The sequence below is a fragment of the Rousettus aegyptiacus genome, unplaced genomic scaffold (assembly GCF_014176215.1).
Source record: "Rousettus aegyptiacus isolate mRouAeg1 unplaced genomic scaffold, mRouAeg1.p scaffold_m13_p_10, whole genome shotgun sequence".
Lineage (NCBI taxonomy): Eukaryota > Metazoa > Chordata > Mammalia > Chiroptera > Pteropodidae > Rousettus > Rousettus aegyptiacus.
The window spans coordinates 78,485,497-78,498,192 of NW_023416285.1; the positions used below are offsets into that span (position 1 = coordinate 78,485,497).

The 12,696-nt window shown below is 32.0% G+C and overlaps 1 protein-coding gene across 1 annotated transcript in view; it reads right to left on the reverse strand.

Moving 5' to 3' along the window:
* CCDC7 (coiled-coil domain containing 7) overlaps nt 1-12,696 on the reverse strand; it is a 98,546-nt gene that overhangs the window by 29,132 nt on the left and 56,718 nt on the right. The window contains 3 exon segments of the mRNA XM_036228055.1: nt 1,233-1,322; nt 1,758-1,788; nt 11,146-11,221. Of these exon segments, the coding sequence (XP_036083948.1) occupies nt 1,233-1,322; nt 1,758-1,788; nt 11,146-11,221 (197 nt within the window).

The window sequence follows — 12,696 nt, forward strand, 5'->3', positions numbered from 1 at the left end:
TTTTGATGATTAAAATTGGTTGCTTACAAAATTAAAATTACCAAAGTAGCTAAGTTAGAAAAGGAAGCCTACTTTGGAAGAAAACTGATATAATTTGTTATTAGAAATCCTGAGCTCAACATAATTTGTTAGTCATGATTCTTTTCCTACCATCTTGTTACATCAACTCCCTTCTCTGAAAACAGACTATCAATCAGATCTCTTGGTCATAATCCTCGTGTGGATATAATATTACTACTACTATATATGTAATAACACTCCTTCTATATTTCTCCTTCACACTTCCATACTTTCTAGGTTTCCACACACAAAACCTCAAGAAACAACTCAAAAAAGCAAAACAGGAAACTGCCGCAACATCTTCAAGTTACCTAAGAAGCTCCAAAGTTTTCTGAATGTGTATCTAATGACTAAATGTTGCAAATATCTTACACTTGGCCAGACTACTCGATTATTTGATATGACAATTTACTACTTTATTTCTATTTGTTTTATTATTTTCATTTTCTATTCCTACTTGAAACTATTCGTAAATGGATCTATTCCTAATTGAAAGTGAGTGACAGCCCTGATGTTATATTCACAACTGTGTAGGATCACTGCTTCTCTAACTGATTAAGTAGCAAATCTAGTACTATTTCTGTTTCCTTTTCTAGTAAGGAAGGAATATGAGCTACCCAACATTAATGGATTTTAAAGTATTTTTCTTCATTTTATATTAATTTTATGTTGAAACATACATATTATGGTTTTACAAATTAATTAAAATTTGCTTCTAATCCATTGACTTTGTTGTCTACAGTTTGAAATTTATAAGCTATATAAAAATGGCAAAGGAGAAAAAAATTATCCTAGGTATTTCTATTCACTTTACTTGGTATAGTGAACTGGGACAAACATTATATAATTGCAAAGAATACAATAAAATGTATTGAAAGTATATTTGAAAACACTAATATATTGATATTTTAATTAAGTTAAATATTTGGCCTAGAAACATCTTTTGGAATGTTTAAATTATACCCCTATTTTTTATAGCATCCTTTTGGTTTTGATAGCTAATATGGTAATTTAAATATAGTAATTTTCTATGTTTTTAAAATATAGCTATTACCAATTATTAATGTTAAAATGTATTATAAAACATTTAAATATATATTTGATCCATATCCAAATGTAATAAGGATTTGTAGATACTGTATGCCATTTTTGTACACTAAAATTTAACTAACCTCCATATTCTTTAACTTGTGTAGTTCATTTTCTAGCATCAGCTTCTCCTCTGACAACACTTGGAAATCATTTTGCATCTGTTGGTATTTCTAAAAAATATTATAATTTTAGTAATAATGAAAATCAAATACTTCAAAATAGAAAACTTATTTGAGTACTTTATTAAAGCGAGAAAGTCTTCATTAACTCATGAAAATAATTAACCAATAGTACTAATCTGTATAGTGAAGCCATAATGGAGGCAGAAAGAGGCAAAGGAAATAGAAGTGAAAACGAATGGAAGTTTAGAAGACTATGGGATGTTACAGTTCGATATTTCAGAAGTGAAGTGTTTCTGAGTGATAATAAGGTCTAGTAAAATCAAAAGAATAGACAAAGCTTTCCAGTTTACATACACATGGAAATTTCTTGAATAAACTTAGTAAGCATAAGATTTTTATTTAAGATTATGTATTCTGACAATTTCTAGAATCTATTAACAAGAAGGGCAAAGTGCAATTTCAAACTGGGAATGCTATACTTACAGTTTCTAACAAAACTTGATCATCCTTAGCTCTGAAAAAAAAACATAAAGTATTATGATTTTACATTTATGTTTTTATTTATGTAACTTATTTTTCTTTGTAGAAAATTTAAAATAACACAAATAAGTTTAGAGTTCACTTTGACTACCACTCCAAAAATTCAATGCTCTCCCCAGAGATACTATTAGATAGCTGTGTATCTTTCCAGAACCTGTTTCATGCGTTTATGTAATACCACATGTACCTACCAGATTCTATAATTTTTGTTAGTGGGTTGGATGTCTGTTTTATTTGTCAAACAAATGATATCTTTGTATATATTGTTATCAACTTATTTTTTTCACTTAACACAATTTCCGAGATCTATTAACACTGGTAAACATAAATCTCACTTCTTTTAAATATCACTTCTCAATCCATAGCAGGATTAGCGAACTTTTTCCACAAAGAGCCCAATAGTAAGTATTTTAGACTTTTCAAGCCAGATGATCTCTGTCGCTACTATTCAATTTGGCAAAAGCAGCTATAGGTAATAGGTAAATAAATGGATGTGACTATGTTCTAACAAAACTTTACAAAATCAAGCTGCAAACTAGATTTGACACATGGACTGTGGTTTGCTGACAGTTATTCCATAATATGGATGAACTATAAACTTTTTGACAAATGAGTTTTTTACATATTATAATCACAATTTTTAAAGATTTATTGCAATATAAGTAACATGCCATATAATTCACTTATTTAAAATGTACGATTCAATGGCCTTTAATATACTTCACCAAGTTGATCAACTATTACCTCTACCTAATTTCGGAACGTTTTAATTACTCCAAAAATAAACTCAATACCTACTAGCAGTCACTCCCTACTCCTCTCAGCACTGTTCTAGACCTAGCAGCCAATAATCTAGTTTCTGTCTCTATAGATTTGATTTTTATGGATATTTGAATAAATAGAATTATATAACGTGATCTTTTGAGACCACTTTATTATACTTAGCACTAATGTTTTTAAGGTTCATCCACGTTGTAGCATTTTATTACCAAATAATATTCCATTCATGGATATACACATTTTATGTATCTATTCATCAGTTTAAGGACATTTGGTTTCTTTCCACTATTTGGTTATTATGAATAATGCTACTATAAACATCCATGTACAATTTTTGTGTGAACATTTGTTTTCATTTCTCTCAGGTACAAACCTAGGTATGGAATTTCTGGGTCAAACATTAACTTTATACTTAACATTTTGAGGAACTGACAATTTTCCATAGCAGATGTACCACCACTTAAATAACCCCAGCATTGTATAAACATCCCAATTTCTGTACATCCTTGCCAACAACTGTTATTGTTTGTCTTTCTTATTACAGTCATCCTAGTGAGTGTGAAGTGCTACATCATTATAGTTAAATTTGCAATTCCCTAGTGAATAATAATCTTGAGCATCTTTTCGTGTGCTTATTGATCATTTGTATATTCTGTTTGAGAAAATGTCTAGTTGAAAATTTTGGCCATTTTTAAATAGGGTTATCTTTTTACTATTGAGGGGCAGCACAAAAGTTTTTAATTTTTATGAAGATTAATTTATTCTTTTTCCTTTGTTATTTGTGCTTTTAGTGTCTTATTTAAGAAATCATTACTTAACTCAAGGTCACAAAGATTTATTCCTACCAAAGAGAAGTTTCTCCTAAGAGTTTTAGAGTTTTAGCTCTTAAATTTAGGTCTTAGATAATTTTGAGTTAATTTTAGTGCATGGCAGCAAAAGAGACCCAACTTTATTCTTTTGCATATAACTATGCAGTTAAGTACCAATTATTAAAAAGACTATTCTTTCCCCCACTGAACTGTCTTGGCCTCCCTGTTGAAAATCAATTGACCGAATATAAGGGTTTACTTCTGGACATTCAATTCTATACCATTGAGCTACATATAGGTCTATCCTAATGCTAGTATCACATTGTCTTCACTACTAAAACTTTGTATTTAGTAAAATTTAAAATCAGTTAAGTGCGACTCCTCCAACTTTGTTCTTTTAAGATTTCTTTGGCTATTTTGGGTTCCTTATATTTCCACATGAATTTTGGGATTAGTTTGTCAATTCATGCAAGAAAATTGATATTTTAATAGAAATTGCATTGAATCCATTTGGGAAGTATTGTCATTTTAAGATTATTAAGTCTAACAGTCTATGAAGATAGGATGTCTATCCATTTATTTAGGTCTTCTTCAAGTATTTTCAATGATGTTTTTTAGTTTTCAGTGCACAAGTCTTGCACTTCTTTTATTAAATTCATTGTCAATGTCTTTTTTGTTATTGTAAATGGAATTGTTTTCTTTTGTTTTGGGAATATTCATTGCTAGTATATTAGTTTTCTAGGGCTGCTGTAACAAAAGTATCATAATCTAGGTGACTTAAAATAATAAGAATTTATTCTTCACAGTTCTGGAGACTATTAATTTGAAATTAAGGTGTTGGTAGGGCCATGCTCCCTCTCAAATCAGTAGGGGAGGCTCCTTCCTTGCCTCTTCCAGCTTCTAGTAGTCCCTGGCATTCTTTAGATGTGATAGTGTAACTCCAATCTCCGCCTCCATGGCTGTCTTCCTTCTGTGTATATCTTCTCCAATTATTATAAGGATGTCAGTCATATTGGATTAAGAGCCCATCCTGCTCCAGTATGGCTTCATTTTAACTAACTCCATCTATAGTGACCCTGTTTCCAAATAAGTTCATTTTGAGGTACTGGAAAATTAGAACTTCAACATACTTTTGAGGGGACACAATTCGACCCCTAACAGCTAGTATATAGAAATACAATTGATTTTTACTTATGTATTTTGTTTATTGCAATATTGATATAGTAATTATTTCTTCTAATAGTTTTTAGTGTATCCCTGAGGATTTTCTATATATAAGATCTTGACATTTGCAAAATGAGGTAGTTTTACTTCTTCCTTTACCACCTGAATACCTTTCATTTCCTTTTCTTCTATAATTGCCCTAGTTATAACTTCTACTGCAATAATGAATAGAAGTAGGGAGAATGCTCTGGGGTTTTTTTAAATTAATTAATTTATTTTATGGTAACAAAAGCCTATAAGTTTCAGCTGTATATTTTAACAGTAAGGCATATATATATATTTACATTGTGTGTTCACCTCCGATAGTTAGATTTCTTTCTGTCACACACCATTTACATTAGCACCAAAACACTCAATACTTAGATATTTATCTAACTAAATATATGCAAAATGTATATGAGGAAAAGTACAACATTCTGATGAAAAGAAATCAAAGAAATATACATAAATGGAGAGGTATTTCATGTCCATGGATAGGAAGGAACTATGGTATGCTTTCATGTCACTTAACATTTCCTTTCTACTTGTCATGTTTTATTTATCTAGCAGCAAACAGTGAGGAGACAGTCTTATGTCATATAATTCTTGTATTACAAGATTGTATTAACACCCTAATAATTAACTGACTATTATGAATCTTCATTATGTTGGTTTCCTATAAGTAGCACCTTTGATAACATTTTGGGTTATTTGATTCAGTTCAGAAATTTAACAGGGTTATTAGAGTCTTCCCATAGATCTTATTGACTTAGCAGCAATACCTAATGAAGTTCTCTTTTGGCATCATAGAGTCCTCTAATATATAATAACATAAGTAGGTCACATACACTGGACCTCCATCCAGCTTTGCCAGTAGATGCATAGTTTTTTTTTTTTAATTTCTTTTTATTTTCTATTTTTTATTTTTATTTTTTTAACGCTTATTTTTCCCCTTCCCACTTCCCCTCTGGTAACCACTAGTCTATTGTCCATGTTCATAAGTCTCTGTTTGTCATATTCATTTGTTGTTTTTAGGTTTATATCTCACATATAAGTGATATCATGTGATTTTCAACTTTTTCTGTCTGGCTTATTTTCACTTAGCATGATTATCTTGAGATCCATCTATGTTATCACAAATGGCAGTATTTCATCTCTTTTTTATGGCTGATTAATATTCCACTGTATATATGTACCACAGTTTCTTTAGCCAATCATCTATTATAGGACACTTCAGTTGTTTCCATGTCCTGGTCACTGTGAATAATGCTTTTACGACCATATGATTCAGCAATTCCTCTACTGAGTATTTACCCCAAAGACTTGAAAATATCCTATTTTGTTCCTGATCTGAAAGTAAATGTATTATATTAAGTCTTTCATCAATAAGTATGATGTTAACTATGAGTTTTCGTAGATAGCCTTTACGAGATAAAGTAAGTTCTCTTCTATCCTCGGTTTGTGAAGTATTTTTATCATGAAAGGGTAATGGATTTTGTCAAATGCTTTTACTTTGCCTAGAAAGTCAATTATATAATTTTTTCTCCATTATTTAATTAATACCATGTAATATATTAATTGATATTTGCATTTCGAACCAACCTTACATTACTAGGATAAATCCCTCTTGCTTGTGAATAACCCTTTTTATATGTTGCTAAATTCAATTAGCTAGTTTTAGAAGATGTGAGGTTCATATTCATAACATCTTGGTCTGGTTTCCTTGTTTTATTGTTGCCTAATTTTGGTATCAGCCTAATTTCAGTGTCAGAGTAATACTAGCCTCATAGAATGGGTTGAGAAGTATTAACTCCTCTTCTATTTTTTGTAAGAGTTTGTGAAGAGATGATATTAAATCCTTTGTAAATATCTGAATTCATCAGGGAAGCCATCTGGCCTGAGCATTTCTTGATGGGAAATATTTTAATCACGTGATACAGTTTCATTGACTTTCTAGTTCTTGAATAAGTTTAATTTGTGTCTCTCTAGGAATTTGTCCATATCATGTAAGTTGTCTGATTCATTGTCATGCAGTTGTCCATAGTATTTCCTATTACTATAGTTTATTGAGCCATACTCCTACTAACAAAAAGGGAAATTCTTTCTAGTATTTTACTATTATCACAGTGATGTGAAAAATTTGTCTTTATATATGCCTCCTTGAGCATATTTCTTCCTCTAGGGTAGATTAAAAGAGAAATGCTGTATATTAAGGTACACATTTTTGTTGTTATTGTTAATAAACCCTACTAAATTGTCCTTCAGAGTAGACAATTCCTATTGTACTAGCATTTTAAGGTATTCATCATACTATAGCTCTGTCAAAACTTGATATTAGAAAATTCTTACTTTTTATTAAACTAAATGGGGGAGGGAGGAGTAATGTACTGTTGCTTTTTGCTTTGCATTTCCCTGATCACAAGTCAGATTGAGCATCTCCTAAAATGTTTATTAACCATTTTTGTCTCTTCCTTAAATTATATATGTATACACTTTACCTGTTTTTTGAGGGTTGTTTGCCTTTTTATGGTTATCACTTCTTCTCTTGTATATGCACAATTATTTTCTCCAAGTCCATGGATTATATTTTAGCTGATTCATTTTTTGAACAAGATGTTTCAAATTTTGATGAGTCAAATGCATTTCCCTATAATTATGATTTTGTTTTCTTACATTTAGGTCTGTAATCACATTAAATTCACTTTTTTGGAATGGTGTGAAGTAAGCCTCTGTCATTATTTTTTGGCCAAAGGGATGCCTTTGCCTTTGTCAGTGCCCTAGTTGGCCACTGAAATTCACTCAAGACTTTGAATTTGCCACATTGAAGTTAATATAGCTCTACCTTTGACATAATATAACTAACTGTGATACATGCCTTCTTAGAATACAACATCGTGATGCATTTCTTAACAGGCTTGCTTTCCTGTCAGGAACACACATGATTCTGGTGATGGGCAGTGTTCTCACCAATGTTGACAACTTCATCCCCAACAATGGACACCAGCTCTCAGCATTCTGTTCATCAAGGAAATTGTATGGTTTAACAAACCATTCTAAAATCCAATCTCTAATTGGAATTCCGATTTGTCCCCTAATTGAAGAAAAACTTTTCAAGGTCCTCTGAGTCTGTGTTTACTTTTCCATTTCCTACTACCCACAAACCAACAGCTACATAAACAGCGTGACCAGACCCTGATGAATGGGTCTATGGCTCCCCCAAAGACCAGCATAATTACCCTGTCTTGCTACTGTATAATAACAAAATGCATAATAACAAAATACAATCCTTTTTTATATGTTATCCTATATTAATATGGCTTTAATACCACTACATCTGCTCACTACTAAGTAACTGAGAAATAGACTCCACACCTTTTAGGGGAAACCCCTCTTTCCCAAGCCTTCTGAATCACTATAATGCCTGAGAAACTTTATATGATCATAAATCTTTGACTAAAGTTGTTTGGTCCAGAAATGGGTACCTGTTTCCAGCTGCACATATGATCTCACCAAGGACATTGAGACTTAGAAAATTCAAATACTATCCCTCAGAGTTACTAAAACTGAAAGAGTAAACCTTAGGAATTGTCAGTAGTCATGGCTTCTCCCATATGTGCAAAAAATTAATCAAAAAAAAAAGAAGGAAAGATGAGTTCTGCAATAGGAGAAAATAAAGCTCATATATGGAGGCGGGAAAACAGTGCCCTGATAGTGTTCAAGTTCTGGTTTATACTTATTTCTGAGACTGGGAAATATTGCTATCATCAGATTCATGAGATGCCCAGAATCTTAATAATAAAATGTCTTCTGCTCAGACTAGTTTGAGTTGAGATTTTGTCCCAAGCACTCAGCCACCTGGTAGAAGTTCAATAAATACAGTACGTTCTAAAAGTTTTAGTGTACACTTAAGCTTCAATGATTTCAAAGTTATAGATGCTACAAACTAACAAAAAATAAACATTTGAAAGTTTATTTCCATTTGTTTAACATATTTAGTTTTGTGAATTTTGAACAATAAATTAATTTTGTTTCAATCTCTCTGATTGAATATGGAAAATGCTGACTCAAATAAAAATTGTAACTAAAAAAATCATTTTAAATTATTATTCAAAAAATTTTATATAAGTGCAAAAAATGTGCACAATCATATTTCAAAATGATGGTTTTTTAACTGTTGTATTATTATAGTTCTAAAGTTATTAAAGCTTAAAACCACACTAAGATGTTTGCCACACCTGTATTTATTTTAACAGAATGTTAAAGTATATAAATAAAACAAGTTGTTAAATTGAGGCATCAACTGAGGCTCTAAGCTCACAGTATCACATGTCAAAGTAAGAGGTGAGACAGGTGACCATTAGCACCTGAAAAAAAAAGCAGTCAAGAAAGAACACTAAAACCTTTCAACAGTATGAACAATATAAAAGGGTCAGGAAAGAGGACTTAGAAAGAGTATTTCTTTTAAGAGAGCTGTCAGTTGTCTTGAACCCTGTCTAAATTCTTAAGGAAGGGAAAAATATGGTTGCTCTTATCTAAAGCTTAGTGAGAGGCACTTTAAATAGAAAATTCAGAAAATTTGTTGTATTAACTGCACTTATGGAAAAGAAAGGTAGTGACAGTCAAGTAAGACCTTCCCTGTGTACCTTACCTTCTTTCCTTCCTATACCAAACACATGAAGAGAAACTACAACTAGTTAGTGAGAAAGAAATTAATGAAAGAGAAAAGTCAACCACACCTTCTAGCAGGTTTTAGCTGGGGTCAGGAGGTGAAAAGAAGTCTTTATTTTGAATAAAAATTAAAATATTGACTATAATATTTGACAGAATGTTAATTTCTAATTTATGACAGTGTTAATAACTTATATTTAAATTGATTACTATACAAGAGTAATCATAAAAGTCATGGTACTATCCTAATTTTTATACACGAGCAGGGGGAAATTAGACCAAGTCGGTAAGTATAAATGAATACAAAGAGTTCCTTAAAAAGTTCCTCTGTGATTTCATTCTGCAAAACATGCTTTTCAACATACTAGTTGTATAACTAATACAACTTTAGCCACCTGAAATGGCTGTAGGTCATCCAAGATACTTCTTGACATGCAAAGAAATGTACAAAACACTTTCTGACCAGACAATTGTACAAAGCTTATTCTGGGTATAAAACAATTCAAGATGGAAATTCTCTCCTGTATAGTACTCCTTCAGCCAGTTCTGCTCGGGAATTCTAAAATCAGTTATAACTAGCACCAATAACCTAATCTGAGGAGCTAGAATAAATAATAGTATAGATATCTGCTTTAATATCTTGGTTCAATGGTTTCATGGAAACCAGCCTTCACCTTTAAGAATGTCCCTAGAGCATGTTAAAGTTTTCATTGACAAAGCTGTGAAAGTTCTAATCTTACCCTTTTGATAAGGAGGATTCTAAAGAGATAAAAGAGAGGAAATGTTAAATAGGGCCTAACTCCATTACATATCAAATACTTGACCATCAATTAATACAAACCATCAGTCCTTTAGTTCCATTTTTAGCAGCTGCCCCAACATTATTTTCTTTACATTAGGTAATCGGATCATGTAAAGTTTCCCAATTTTTCCATGTAGAATCTAAATAAAATTTTTTTGAAAACACTGTGTGATGTGAATTTCCTGAACATGTTTTACTTTAAAACATTTACTTAAAAAATAATTATATAAATTTACAAAGAATTATCACTAAATAAAAAGTATACATATAAACCACATTTTGTATGATCGTAATTTTTTACTTTTCTAAAATTGTGGTAAACATGCATAACATAAAATTTGCCATTTTAACCACTGGTGGGTGTACAGTTCATCAGTGTTAAGTGTATTCACATTGTTTTGTAACCAATCTCCATAACTCTTTTTATCTTGCAAAACTCAAACTCCATAACCATTAAACAACTCCCTGTACCCATTCAGCCCCTGGCAACCACCATTCTACTTTCTATCGCTATGAATTTGATTATGCTTTCTTCCTCATATAAGTGAAATCATAAAATTTTTATCTTTTTGTGACTGGATTATTTTACTTAGCATAATGTCCTTGAAGATCATTCAAGTTGAACCATTGTCAGAGTTTCATTTTGTGTAAGACTGAGTAATAATCCATTCTATGTATATATCGCATTTTTTAAATTCATTCATTCATCATTGAACACTGGGTTACTTCTACCTCTTTGTCATTGTGGATACTGCTGTGGTGAACAGGGCTGTGCAAATATCTCTTTGAGATGATAATTTCCATTTTGGGAGCTATGTACCAGAAATCATATGATAACTACATTTTAAAATTTTTGAAGAACTGACATACTGTTTTCCATTGTGACTATACAGTTTTACATTCTGTATGATTATAATTTTAAGTTTTAAAATTGTACATATAAAAATCAATGTAAGAACACTGAATTTCATAACAGTGACCTTATTTTCTTCTTTATATTTCCAATTTTTCTAAAATAAATATATATTCAGTTTTATAATTAGGAAAAGGAATTATTTTAAAAGCTTACCTCTCTAACATATTTGACTGTTTTTCAAATATTTTCAACATGACATTCAGTCGTTTAGGAACTAAATAAGCAGGTTCTACTGTAAAAAGAAAAGATTTAAAGGTATTACAAGTGGCAGTTATACCTCTATGCTGACATAATTCACTGTTATATGTGTGAGAACCAGACAAGCATAAAAAGAAGACAGCAGGGTCACAAAAGTACTCAAGGAACAAATGCTTATAATAAAAAATAGTTATCATTTTATTCAATGCCTTTTATGTGCAAGACACTATGCTATTTAAATTCTCTTAATCCTCAAAATAAACCAAAAAAGTTACTGTCACCATTTTCAAAAAGAGTAGTTGAGCCTCAAAAAGGTTATATAACATGATCAAAACTATGCTTCTAGGATTGGATTAAATGTGGCGAGGTGAGAGACATCCCAAGATCTCTTCCCTTGAAACAACAATAAGCTGAACATCTAAAACTCAACAAAAAAACACCCAAACAGCATACCAGCAGGTCTGAGCATGGGATCTGCACATAAGAGCTACCACAGGTCAGAACCCCGGGTGTCAGGGCAGTGGACTGGGAGAAACAAAGAAGCTGACTCTTGCAACCAGAGCTCCCTGTAGGAGAAGGGGGAGGGAGAAGGTGTGGCAACTTCCATGAACAGCCCTGCCTGGGAGAGTCGTGAGCTCTACACGGCCGGTGGCAGTGCACAGTCATCAGGACAGAAAGCAGAGAAGCAGGACAGCAGAGAAACAACAGTTGATTTTTACCAGCTGGAGTTGCAAAACTGAAGCTGAGCCACAGCCCCCAACACCCAACCCAGAAGGCCCCTCTCCCATACCCTCCAAGACATAATACAGCAGAGTCCCAGGGGAATCTGAGGAAATGCTACCGAACCTGCCACTAACACTGACAGGAACTGATACTGAGGGTAGCGAGTGTAATTAAATATCTACAAGGGGGAAAAAAGACATTTTTAAGACCTTATATGAAGCAGAGTTCCAAGAGGCTTAAAAGCCACCTACTAGAAACCAAAAGAAAAACACCTTCTTTGCAACAGGCTAGGAACCATTATATAATAAATCTTTCTGGGAAAAAAAAGCAGAAATAATAGTCCATTAAACACCATGAACAACCAAGGTGACAAGGCATCTAAGAAAGAAAGAGAAAAATCTCCAGAAAATAAGCTTATAGACATAGAAATATGTGACTTAAATGACAGAGAATTCAGGATGGTGTTTCAGAGATCAAAAATGAATTATATCAACAATTTCAGGATTTGAAAAAACACTAGATGAGCAGAATGAGTTCCATAGCAAGGAGATTGAAACCCTCAAAAGGAACCAAATAGACCTTCTGAAGATAAAGAACACATGGTAAAGGCTGAAAAATGAAATAGCAAGCTTAGGAAACAGAGTTAACCAAATGAAGGAAATAATCAGTGATATTGTAAACAGAAATCTAGAAATAAATCAGAAGGAAGAAGAGAGAAACCAAAGAACAAAAAATAAGGAAAAAGAAATACAAGAACTAGCTGATACCATCAGGAGAAGAAAT